Source organism: Buceros rhinoceros, unplaced genomic scaffold, assembly GCF_000710305.1.
Source record: "Buceros rhinoceros silvestris isolate BGI_N320 unplaced genomic scaffold, ASM71030v1 scaffold7339, whole genome shotgun sequence".
NCBI lineage: Eukaryota > Metazoa > Chordata > Aves > Bucerotiformes > Bucerotidae > Buceros > Buceros rhinoceros.
The window spans coordinates 1,289-14,005 of record NW_010432044.1 but is presented as its reverse complement, the minus strand read 5'-3'; the positions used below and the strand labels follow the sequence as shown (position 1 = coordinate 14,005).

Below are 12,717 nucleotides of genomic sequence, written 5' to 3'. Positions count from 1 at the left end.
AGGGAAAGAAGGATTTCCTGTTTCAAAACTTCTTTGTATGTTTAGGTCTAGCTCTCCTATTTCCTTAAAGAGCAAAACCCCAGATAATCATACAGTTAGGGAAATTCTCCAAGCCAAATGATGCATAACATGTGAACAGTAAGAGAGACACAGGTTGCGGGGGCGGGGAGAGAGAGTGCACATGCACACTGAAATCGTGGTACAACAACAGACAGACAGATATGACATAGCAGGTGATGTCTGGAAATCATTATATTATCTCCATCGGAGATGTCTAGCATTTGGTAATGAGCATCTGAAAGAGTTTCTCTCACCCTCTATTAGAGCATGTGGCTCCTTATATTTTAGAACTACCATTACTAAGAGCAGTTTTCCCTTGAGCGCACTTTTTGTAGTTGGTAAAAACAAGCAGGCGTGGCACAATCCACCACTGTGAATGGAGAAATTGGTAGTATTAGGTCCCGTGACTCTTTTTGTTTATGTCTAAGCCCACTAGAGACCTGTACGGAATTCTCTTGCAGATGCCAGAATCTACAATGCAGTAGCCCAAGCAGAGCTGAGCACAGAGTGCTCTGCTTCGTAGTAGATAAACTCCACCTGTGTAGCCCATAAATTTTCCAGGGATTTCTTGATTACAGCATCGACTACAGAAGATCTGCCCACAAAGTCGGCAGTGGTGCCTCCGCCGGAAGGTGGTGAATTTCTCACTGCAGTCATAGCATTCTTTGCACTGGCTGTCAGGCATCCAGTACTGCTTCAGGTCACTGTCCTACAAGGAAAGGCAACAGACAAAACTTTTGTGTAAATAGAAGTTTAGATTTATCATTGCTTTGTAGACTGTTCACATGAAAAGGACAATTTCATATATTCATATATGTGGTGTGCACACTCTCGTGTATAACAATGTATGCACACACATGCACAGGAAGGATTTTTCATGTGGTTTTATGAGTTCTTAACTGTGAGAATAAATCTAGTAAGCCTTTGCCTTCTTGATCCAAGATGGAACCAAAGCAGATAGAAAAAAAAAAAACTATCACAAGCTATACATAAAGGTCAAGAAGAAATAAACGTAACAAGCACATTTGCCCCTAGCATGTGAAAAGACATCAACTAGCACAATTAAAAAAAAAAAAAACAAAAACCACATACCCACACATTAGTCGAAGCTGTTATCCAGGGGTAAATCAAATTATGAGGAATTATCAGTGCAGGAAGATCATTTCAACCGCTAATACTGGGATGTACTTTGAAAGGATTATAAATATATGTTAAAAAGTTTTGTTATATGATCAAATTATTCAAAATCTCAGTAATCAGTTGTAGAAGTCTACATTCCAGGTTGATGTTGTTTCAAAACTCCAGGTTAACTGCTATGTAAAGACAACTGTGGAATGCACAATCAGCAGATAAAGATACGTACTGATTTTCAGCATGGATGTAGCCACAGGGACTTTTGTACTGTTTTTAAGACTGGAAAATAAAGAGTTAAAACTTCCATTTGGTGTTGTAGCTTTAAACAGAGTAAGGCAAATTATAATTCTGCGCACATCAGCTACAATTACCACGGAGAGAGACAACTACTAATGGTCACATGACAGTTCTAATTGTGAAACACTCTTTGCTAGAGTTCAGTTCTGGCAATAAGCCTTTTTAGAGGGACTGAATGCTCTGGATTTTTCTTAGTAAGAGAAAGCGGTGCAAAGATTTTTCAAAACAACACAAGAAGAGAGTAACCATAGTGAAGAAAGGTGCTCTGTACTCTGATTTTTCACATAACCAAAAAAAAGAGGAAGAGCATACCTTGAACAGATTTACAAAGTGAAGTTTGACATAGCTGCTAGTCCAATTTTGAGACCAAAACCACTACAATCCACAATAATTTCATTCTGTCCTCACCCTGGAAAACTTGAGCAGAAAGCAGCCAAAGACTGCTCAAGGCAGTCTAGTGTTCAAGACAGTCCAGAAATTTTTAGGAGGAACACTAAGCTTCGAGAAGAGAAAGATGCAGTGAAGAGCTTTGCCAAGGAACTGCTGCAAGGCTGCAGGGGATGCCTGTGGCTCTGCATGATAAGCCAAGTCTCTGGTTCTGCCACAAAGACAGTGGCTGTACCAAGCAGCAGTGCCTCTACCTGCCATCTCTTCCACATTGTCTCTGCCCCACTTGCACATGACTGGATGTTTAGAAACCCAGCCATTGCTGGTGACACCTTCAAGCTCTCTGCCTTGCTCAAGTCAGAGCCAACACTCACGACAGGAACAGTCTACAAGAAAGGCTTCAGAGCTGAAATCTGGCCCCCTCTAGCAGTAGAGGCTGATTAGAGCAGCACCTTCCAAGACCTGACACATTTTCTACAACAATAAAATGGTCTCCTGTAGAGACAGACCAAGTCCACATCAGGAAGAAATTGTTACCTGGAGTGACTAAGCAAGACACGGCTGCAGTCAAGGGCAGTGACACATTACCATTTGTACAGAAGCCAGTAAGCTGACAACTAACATACTGCTTTCATGGGAAAGATCTAGACATGTTCATTTACTGCTGCATTCTGTCTCTGAGCACTTCTCCAATAGCTCCAAAGACATCTCAAAGACTCCAGAGCCTTCAGAAGCTGTCACAAACTGAAATATTAGCTGGGGCCACACTGAATGTCCTGCTTACTGTAATGAAAGGCTTTTGTTTCATCGGCAAAACTATTGCACTTTCTACCAAAGCAAAGTTACTCTTAAAAGCAGAACAGCACTGGAAGCCAAGTGAGTTTACTCATTCAGTTTAATTAGATGCACTTTTCGCTGTTCATGTCTTGCTCACAGACACAGCGGTTTATATCGTCACTTACAAATAGTTGTGGCTTCTTTTCTCAGATCCTCCTCTTAAAGGCACGGACCAATACAGCAGAGGGACGTGAAATCAGCAAGTCATTAGTAACCAGCAGATGCTTATCAAGCTGGATCAAAACTGATTAGCAGGTCAAGCCTTTCAAGCAAATATTGCTGACCAATAATCACCACAGTAAGTAGCAGATTTAATTCACCCTCAGAATTCCCATTGTCTATTTTGCCTGCCCACGGTTAGCCTTCAAGGGAGAAACCACTAGGTAATACTAGATTAGGTAATACAAAAGGGGGAAGAAGTCTAAAATTAAAGCATCTGTCCAAGTTCAAGAAGCTGAGCAACTGCGATGTTACACTCCACAATGTGACGATGTTTGACACTCACCCTTCAATCATCTGAAAAAAACCCCATCATGTAACTAAAAACGAAGGTCAGAGAACACCAGTAAACAGTTCTGTTTCTGAACAGTTTGGACCACAAATCCCTCAGTAGTAGTACCTGGCTCTTCCCTTCCATGATTTCTTTGAGGCGCTTTAAAACGGTGCTGAGGCTTCTTAACTGAACAGCTGTTCGAGGATCATGACCGCCAAGAGGCGGTTCTACTTTCCTTCGATTGTCTGGAAGGAAAGGGAGAGTAGCATTCATTTCTTCCATGATACATCAACATTCACGTCATAACACAAAACCCCATTAGAGGGAAAAATGTTCACATATGTTTGCACTATACAAAGTTACAGCATGTAGCATGTCTTGACCTTGCCCTCCTCTCCCCCAAAAGAAGCTTCTGATGCCAGAAGCTTTTACTGACATTTTAAATACCTTCCCGTGTTTACAAGAACTGATTTAAGTTTTCTGAGAATAAAAACATCTTTTAAAGAATTTATTTTCAACCTACTATATGAACCTTTTAATAGTCTTAGAAAGCACTGAACTCTCATTTTAGAATGCCCTCTAGGATATTAATACTTACAAAACAATTGTAAAAATAGTCACATTCATTCTAGGATTGGTATAAATTAACACCTTAACCTGCATGTATTTATAAATTACTACAGTGAGTCTCAGGAATCAATTGCTCAGTTTCTACTAAAAACAACAAATCATAATAAAATGCATTCAGAAGTTCACAGGGGGTTTTTTTGTTATTATTTTGTAAGAAAAAATTCAAATTGTTGAGAAATTGTACAGTCATTCTTGATTAACTATAGCAAAGAGACTCCTTAACAAAAAGTTAATGCAGTTAATTTCTATCCTATAAAACGTTAGATTACTTTGAAGCATTGCTGTATGAGTTGCAAATATGTTTTTTCTCTCCAGAGGGATCTGCAAACACAGTCCTGCATTTATCTGAATATTTAAATATTTTCAGAGTCCCTTTTCTACATCAACAACTTTTCCGAATACTTTAAACTTCCTTACCAGCTTCGCTGCTCTCCATCTGACTAGCATTTCATTTTGATTCTTCCTGGTACACGGGAAACAGACATGGCTGCTTTCTGTTTACAGCTTTAGATATCACTGATGTCAGCAGGCGCGCTGACAGCACTAGCAGAAGCATGTTAACTGTTGCTGTGCCGTAACACAGAAGCTATTCTTTTGTGTGCAGGAGATCAAAACCCTCAGAGCTATATGATTAAAACTGTGGGATTCCATGCTTCCTCTTCAGGTTCTTAGTAGGTATTTCTAGTTAATCAGCCCACATATAGCTGCTTAATGACCTACATACAAGAAAAAATCCATGACGCAAGGTGATTTTAAAGGAGATCCTAGAGTGCTTAAATCCAGTTCTGTGGCTAGCCATGAGAATTTATTTAAAAAAAAAAAAATAAAACAAGTATACTTTCGGACTTTACCAAGTTGAATATTTTAGGGTGATTAAAGGAACTTTAGTATATCAAGAAAACAGTAGTAATACCATAGAAACCTTTGGCTCCTCCTTACTTCTTTCACAAGACCATGTTGCATTTGTTACCCAGACTTTTCTGATGTAAATTCTAAATTCAAGAGTATATTATTTCCAGGAATGCTGCTTCCAATTCAGAAATTACTAACAGGCCTCCTACCTAACTAGCTACAAATCTTGTCAGGCAAGTGATTCCTAAGTACGATCACACACAGTACTGAGGGAATGCTACAGGTTCCCTTGTTAGTCAAGCACCCTTTCCTCTGATACATAAAACAATGCCAAAAGGATATAACTCGCATTAGAAAAAGCATGCCAACAGTGGGAGCACATGGCTACCCTGTTTACAGCAGAGAAGCTGACCAATTCTCAGATCAAAATTCAGTTGGTTCTTTTCAGTCATGTGATTTCTCCCTTTGGGGGCGGGAAAACACTCTGTATAGCAAGAATATAAGAAGTTACCATTCCTGCAATACCTGACACACTGTGCCTAAAACACCATCCTTATAAAAGAATTTACATGTATCTATCATCTTAGGTTAACTCTTACTCCAGATCCAAATCCCATTACTATAAATGCCGCAGCCATTGTCTCCAGTAATGCACGCACAATTTACAGATGTGTATGCTTTCAGCTTTTCAGCAGTATTTCCTTATTTCACCATTAAATCTGCAAACCTCCCATTCCCTTCCAGAAACATGAAAACTGTAAGAGTATTTTTCTTGCTTTGCCCACATCATCATCCCAACCAGTCAGTTACAATTCTGAAGAGATTTAACATTGTATTTTAATTTGATGCCCAGATGGATGAGCACACTTACACATCTAAGCAGTGGTAAGCTTTTTTTTTTAGTGCTCCTGAAGTAGTGAACTCAGTACGCTCATATGCTACTAAAACCAAACCAAAACAACCTACTACCCACCCCCCCAAAACCAAAAACACCCAAAAAACCCACACACAAGAAAACCCCCAACCACACACAAAAAAACCCAACACACTGACAACCCACCAGCCACAATTAAAATTAAACACAAGAAATCAAGTTTTTAAAAGAAAATTGAACTTTATTAAATATTATTTAATCTGTTATGTGAACTAGATCAGCTCCACAAATTTTTGCCTGTCATTGTCTAACCAACAGAAAAACAACCAAAGGAATCCCAACTACATTTCCAGTTTGACTGATTTCTAACCTATTCATCCTTCTTAAGCTAAAAACTAAACTCCTAGAATAAAAAAAAAAGAAGTCCTCATATTTCAACAGTAACTCTCATCCTTCCCGCATGTATCCATGGTTGTTGATCCTTGGCAAAGCCTATTCATCCTCTGAAATACTATGTTTTTCCTCTTTTTTCCCCCCCTACTCTCCCCACCTGAACCATGATCACTGGGGAAGGAACCCTTCCAGCTATGATTACCTACTCAGTACACTCTGCTGAGTTCAAGCCACTGAAAGATTTGCTCAGTAAGTCATGCAATTGTTCTGCATCCTTGATTACTGAATCACTGAAATATATTTTTCCAGAGTTTCTTTAATGACCCTGTGTGTTTTAGCATTCATTTTACAGTAAACTACAAGTAAAAAACACCGAGAACTACTTTGTTACAACCTAACAGCTAGTTTCAGTTTACAGAAAGAGTGCTGACAATACACTGACCCAAGAGATGCAAGAGAGCTTCACACAGTTTCAACAATAAACAGCACCCCACACATCAGGGATACCACAGTTTTGCTAATACAAATAAATATGAATTTCTGTCTAGTTACTTGCTGGCAAAGCATTATCATTTCATAGTGAAGTTCACAATCACAGTTCAAACCACATCTTCCTCAAGTCACTGCCATACAAACTACTGACATGAAAAGAAAGCTGTCCTTAACTTCATTTTACAACCTGCATTTTCATTTTCCAAACCCTTTTTCAACAGAAAAGATGCTCTAGTAATTAAGTCATGTTCTTTATGATTCCCAGTAACCACCACACGCTTTCCTCCAGCCTTCTTCCCCCTCACACGATCGTTGGCCTATCCTTACTCATACTAAGCTCCTTTGCCATTCCCTATTATTGCCAGTCTGCTGCAATTGTCTAGCATTAACAGCATTATCCTGCATGACATGGTAACAAGCCAGAATTGCTTTTACTACCAGTGCTCCCCCTCCAATTGGTTAGCATCTCTAGTGCTCCTTAAACTGGATTTGCAAGCTGTGACATTATCTCAGTGTGAGATTATCTTGGTTCAGTTCAGCACCTTGAAAGCACACACAGCTGCTTGTCAGCAGCTGACAACACACACGCACACCTGCAGTCCAATACAACCAGCTGGGCCCACTGCCTCTGTAGCAGTGACACCAGCTCCCCAGCACCCTACTCCAGCACCTGAGGGTGCAACAGATAACCCAGGAGGGAGGCCACAGAAGTCAGTGCAGAGTTTCAGCACTGCTTCTTCAGCCATACAACCCACAAAACATCTCTAACATAAGTTAGATGTCTAGCAGCTTCTCCAGTTTTCACAGAAGCCAGTAAGGTTCTATTATAATGCTTTTGTGCAAGCAGTCCTGAAGGGAAGCACACAACTGAAATTCTACATATTTGATACTAGACAGTTTCCTACAAAAGCCACCATCCCTCCATGCTGTTCTGGGCTTGCAGTTGTCAGCACAGTCCCTGAGCCATGAGAGTATCTGCTGTGCAGACAGTGCAAGCTAATGGACAGATGAGCGGTAGGATTCAGCATCTTCAAGTGCAATTTTATTCTATAACTGTTTAGAGGCACCAGCAGCCTTTTATTTATTTATTCCTTTCAGTTTGCTTAAGCTTGGCATTTATTTAAACTCAAGTAGGCTAGAGAGACCTTTGTGAAGGTTTTACTTCATAACATGGGCAAGTGCAGGCAGGAAAATACGAATCAAATGGCCAAGCCTAGAGACATTCACAGGCCTGCAGGTACAAGGCTGCAAGAAAATTCAACTAGATTATACTGCCATTGAACTGAGTGGCTAAACTGACCTACTAGGTGTTTATGTAAATCACATCACTTCTTTTCATACTTTTCATTCGTTAGATACCAGATTAATTTCTAGGATTATTTGTGCAGCTCAGCATCAGCTGCAATGGCAGAAGTAAAACTGTCCTCTGCTCAATGTTAAGAAATCCTCAAAGACCTGATTATTCAGCACCTTTTAAGATAAAAGAACGCATGAAAATTCATTTTCTAAAGTTTGCTTCAGAAAAAGCAATGCCTGATTTTTGTCAAGGGAAGATAAAAGTATTTTTTTCTTCAAATACAGTGAGATGACCTGAAAAACTCGCCTGAAACCTCCTCACCAATCCAGTACACTTTTAGTTGCACTACACAGAGTTCATGTTTGTTACAAAACTGAGGTTTTGGGGGGAAGATACTCAACAGCAAGTCACGCCACTCAGCATTCAATATCACAGAGATCTCTTCAAAAAGCCAGCAATTCCAGCCTGATCTAACTTCACTTTTTTCCAGACTCATTCATCATCACATTTTTCTAAGTATACTTTCATTCAAACCCAGGGACAAGGATGCAGATCCTGAAAAAGAGTTGGAATAATGCAGCAACAGTTCCTCCTCTACATCGTAGGCTACATCTCATTTCCCTGGCTGCCTGCTCCCAGTGGAAGTCAAACAGCAAGATTACTTCTGCCTTCCGAGTAACCTGCAATCCCCAGATAATTTCCATTTAACTTACAAGAGGTAACTAAGAATTGGCAAATGTACCAAGAGCACTGTACTTGGGGCATTTGAGAAAAAGCTTTCAAAAAAATAAACAAACAAACAAAACAAAAAAAAAAATCCTTAATTGCTTTGTTGTGACAGGTACCACTGAATACCACAAACAGTACTAGAGGGCAAGAAGGAAGGTGATGGTGATGAATGTGTTCAACTAAGACAGCATGCAAGTGGTTTAGAGAGACTGGACTTAAGCCTGCTTACCAAGACAAAACATCTTTCTTAAAACCCTATACACATTAACAACGTTTAAGATCTGATTTGTTTGCACTAGGTACCATACTCTCAGAAATACTGTCTGGCACAGGATTTTTACCCATCTTAGCAGTTTGCTCATGGCTATCACAAATGGCTAACAGTAATGAGGCACATCTCAAGAGGGACTCCTGAGATCTAGTTACTAACTCTTTCAGATCTTCATAAATCTACACCTTTGAAATCACATACAATTCCTATTCCAGCTAAAATAGATTCAGTATGGCATCTGGCAACAGTTCCAAGGTTAGGAATAAAAAAAGGTTTACAGGAACACAAGTTTCTACTCAATTCTCCTCAAATCAGCTACAAGCAAAATCCCACATTTATTACTCCCTTGAAGACACAAACATCAACCCCATTCAGACTGAGCTCTTAAGTACAGTTTGTATGTGGCTGTTAAGAAACTGAAGTCTCCCAAGACAAAGCAGAAATTTTCAGGATCAAGGTTCAAGTGACTTCAAGTCTTTGGATGTGTTTTGGCAGCCACTTTTGTTCCAGATATTTCATAATTGAAACAGCAGAGTACCAACAACAGTCTCTTGCTAGCGTGGTGGGAACATGCTACTGAGGTTAAAGTGAGCCTTGCTAATAGAAGCAGCATAGCCTGATACCAAATTCTGCTACTAATCTAGACAATCAATGAACTTTTGTTTACCTTTTCTACCTCACTCTGAAGCATCCCAGACTGGCTAGTACAACACTCCCTTGTAGCCCAAAGAGCTATAATTACCCAGAGTTGTAGAAGATCTTCTTTGCAGCTCACCAGTCAGCTGGGTTTTGTAAGGAACCGGTGACCTCAGAGACTGAGCCCTGGTGGGATGCTGAGGACTGGACCAGCCACCACTCAATGATTGTGGATCACTCTGTCCTGTCTCTGCTCTCTCTGCTGGGGATGAAAGCCTGCCATCATCTGAAGGTGACAAAAAGCAAGAAACCAACTGTTCAGACATGATAAAGAAATCTAGTAGTGCATGCAAAACTAAGGGTAAAAACATCTCATAAATAGTTCAGATTATGGATCAGATTATACATAAAAAAGACATGAATTTTTAGTCTGAAAACTACCATACAAAACATGAACATGTGCCAGTGTGTAGAACTCAGGCTATTTCAGAAATATTCCCACTGTGAAAAGTGTTTGAAAATACAAACTGGCAAGCATGAATTATTCTTGCTACGTGAATATCTATGCTTGATTATCAGCTTCTGCCCTGAAAAGAGTTTTTCAATCATATTAGAAGTAGTGAGGTCACTTCTCCATCAAAGGGTCAAGTAGAAATAGGATCTCATTGATTCCAGTAACATGCCCATTTCATGTGCTGTTTCAAGGTTGTTTTCCTATTCTTTTAACACAACACTGCTGATTTCAGCTACATTTGTCAGAGACAAACAAGCGAAGCTAATATTGACCACATCTTTTACTTTACACCTATTACTTTCAATAAATTAATAATGACAGGTGATATTATACTATGCAAACTAATAGCAGTCATACTAAGTAATTATTTTTCATTCTGCATAAGAAGAACCTAAGCATACAAGTTTGCTTATGCAAAAAGCTATCTTGGCCCATTTTCCCTAACCCAAACATTGCAGAGCTGGAAAATGAACAGACTAAACAAAAGCAACTGACCAGTTTGCTATATCCAGCACAGAAACACAGTTTTTGTACGAAACCAAGGTGCATTCATTCACCACTCTTTGAAACAAAAAAGAAAAACTCACACAGTTCTTTAAAAGCTTGCCTACTGAGAACATACTTGTAGCACAAAGGCTAAAATCAAGTAATATTTTTTTTAATACACAAAACTTTCACAACATTTCAGACCTCCTGATGGGCAACACCTAAGCCATGCAAATTAAGGGTGGACATCCTGTAAATATACTGCTTTATTGGAGCTCAACTGCCACCCAACTAAAGGTGCAAGATGCACAGGAAGCTAAGAGGTGGAGGAAGTATGGGGTAAGACTTGTACTGGAAGGACAGGCATACATTTTACTCACATAGGCTGGCAGAGGGTTACTCCTGCTTTTAGCCCCAAAAACTTCATACAGGCAAAGGAAATCCAGATGCCCAGCTAAGAAGCTATCTGCTAACTGGCCTGTCTCTCCCCTCACGGGCAGCCACAGATCTCTAGCTGCAAGATGCTGGCTATCTCTTCCCACAGCAGAGCTCTACCATGTCACCCAAAAGCAAGATGCAACATCCCTCACAAAAGAGCTGATTCACCATCCATTTGGCCAGTCATCTGACATCATGCTCTTATATTCAGAGGTGTTTTTACAAGTTTATGTGGCAGTAGAAAGCACCAATGAAACAGACAGCACGCACAATCCATGCACACACATACCCCCAAGCACTTACCTTTGCTGAAACGGAAGAGATTTACAAAAGAGCTATAGGCTGATTTAAAAGGAGGCTCATCCTGGTCAGGCGTTAGTGGTTTGAAGTGAGTGAGATGAGATGGACTAGTAGGAGAATGAGGTAGATCACTGGTTGAGTCCAGTGTCGGAGACCGTTTGTCATCTGTGGCCATTTCACGTGCCCTGGAAACAGTTCAGCAACATGCATTATACACAGAGTGGTGAAACAGAACACCTCAGTCAACTGAAGAGGAGGTGTCTCATTAGAGACTGGAGGGAGGACATGCACCTCACCTACCACAGACACCTGTTATTAGCACAGGTTATGTGTGCTGGAGTTCAGAGCCCACGTCCTCTGCCTAGTCATTTGCAAGAGATCAGGATCTCTGCAGAGCAATTCAAAGCTCCTAGTTAAACATCCAGAGCAATCAAAGTAAGTAAAGAGCAAGTACACTGTCTGGGGACACCCTGGGTTGCTGTTTCATAGGAACTTGAAGTTTTCAAATGGAGACTCTGCATGCATATCACAGACACATTTTAACTTCAGCTCAAGAGAACAGCTCTCAATGCTGTGACTTCTGCAGTCTTTGTAATGAGAAAACTGGAGACAGGCATGCCTGAGCAAGCCCAAGACACACTTGTTGTTTGGCCAGGTTAACTTCAGAATGAGAAACAGAATGAACCACGAACAAAAGCAGGACTGAAAGATTAAAACTGGTGGCACACTGCTTCCTCCCTCTCTGCACGATAATACAGGTCTTTGCACAAGTTACCAGGGAAGCAACCCAAACTGCGGTTTATCTAACACCTCCAAACTTCCTTGTTTTAAAAAGCAGCTACATTAAGGAAAAACAAATGAACAAAACCCCCCCGCATTTTCTATTAGGGAAAGCCATATTTGTTAAGCCATATTTGTTAAGCCTACTTCCTGTGTACCAAAGCCTTCATACAGACAAGAGTCATACTTTCCCACAGCCCATACTCTTTAACCTCAACACACACCTGATTTTTTCCACTTCGGCTCACTAAACCTGCACGTCTAGCCTGCTAAGGCGCTTACTATCTTCATCTTCGTTTATGCAAGATTTAGTGAAATGTTTGACAGAGCACAAATATGGGGAGATGATGGAACCTATGAGCGACTGCTGACTTTTACCTATGCCAAGGATGAAAACTCTGTATGAGTCTACTTCCTGCCCAACAGCTGATACATGCTTCTTTACGAAATACCAGTTTCCATAATGGCTCTCTAGAATCTAGAAACATATTTTGCTGACTAGAACATTTTCTTCCAAGTTCTAAGAAGCCACACTAAAAATCTGCACAGTCCAGAGAAAACCCACATGGTTGACAAGTGACACTGGAAGTGCTAACAAGCTGCACACAGCTCATGTGGCAAGGTTTGGCCACTCCTACAATGAATGCACAGAAGATGGAATCTGCGAGTTAGTCACATGACTTCTCAGTGGACTTTTGCTCGTTGCTTTGTAAAGTGAGCACCCTTAACTCCAGAGTTTCTCCTGATATTCACATGTCCTTTAGAAAGAAAACAGAGAGACATCATCCACTAAGTTTCAAGAGAAAGTGTGATCAGG

General features: G+C 40.3%; 1 protein-coding gene across 1 annotated transcript in view; it reads right to left on the bottom strand.

Moving 5' to 3' along the window:
• PIKFYVE (phosphoinositide kinase, FYVE finger containing) overlaps nucleotides 1-11,295 on the bottom strand; it is a 64,026-nt gene extending 52,731 nt beyond the window's left edge. Inside the window, exons 1-4 of the mRNA XM_010143626.1 lie at nucleotides 11,124-11,295; nucleotides 9,489-9,641; nucleotides 3,335-3,453; nucleotides 598-769 (exon numbers count right to left, since the gene is read on the bottom strand). Coding sequence (XP_010141928.1) covers nucleotides 598-769; nucleotides 3,335-3,453; nucleotides 9,489-9,641; nucleotides 11,124-11,295 — 616 coding nt within the window. The remainder of the gene's footprint in view (nucleotides 1-597; nucleotides 770-3,334; nucleotides 3,454-9,488; nucleotides 9,642-11,123) is intronic.
• Between the last annotated feature and the right edge of the window lie 1,422 nt (nucleotides 11,296-12,717).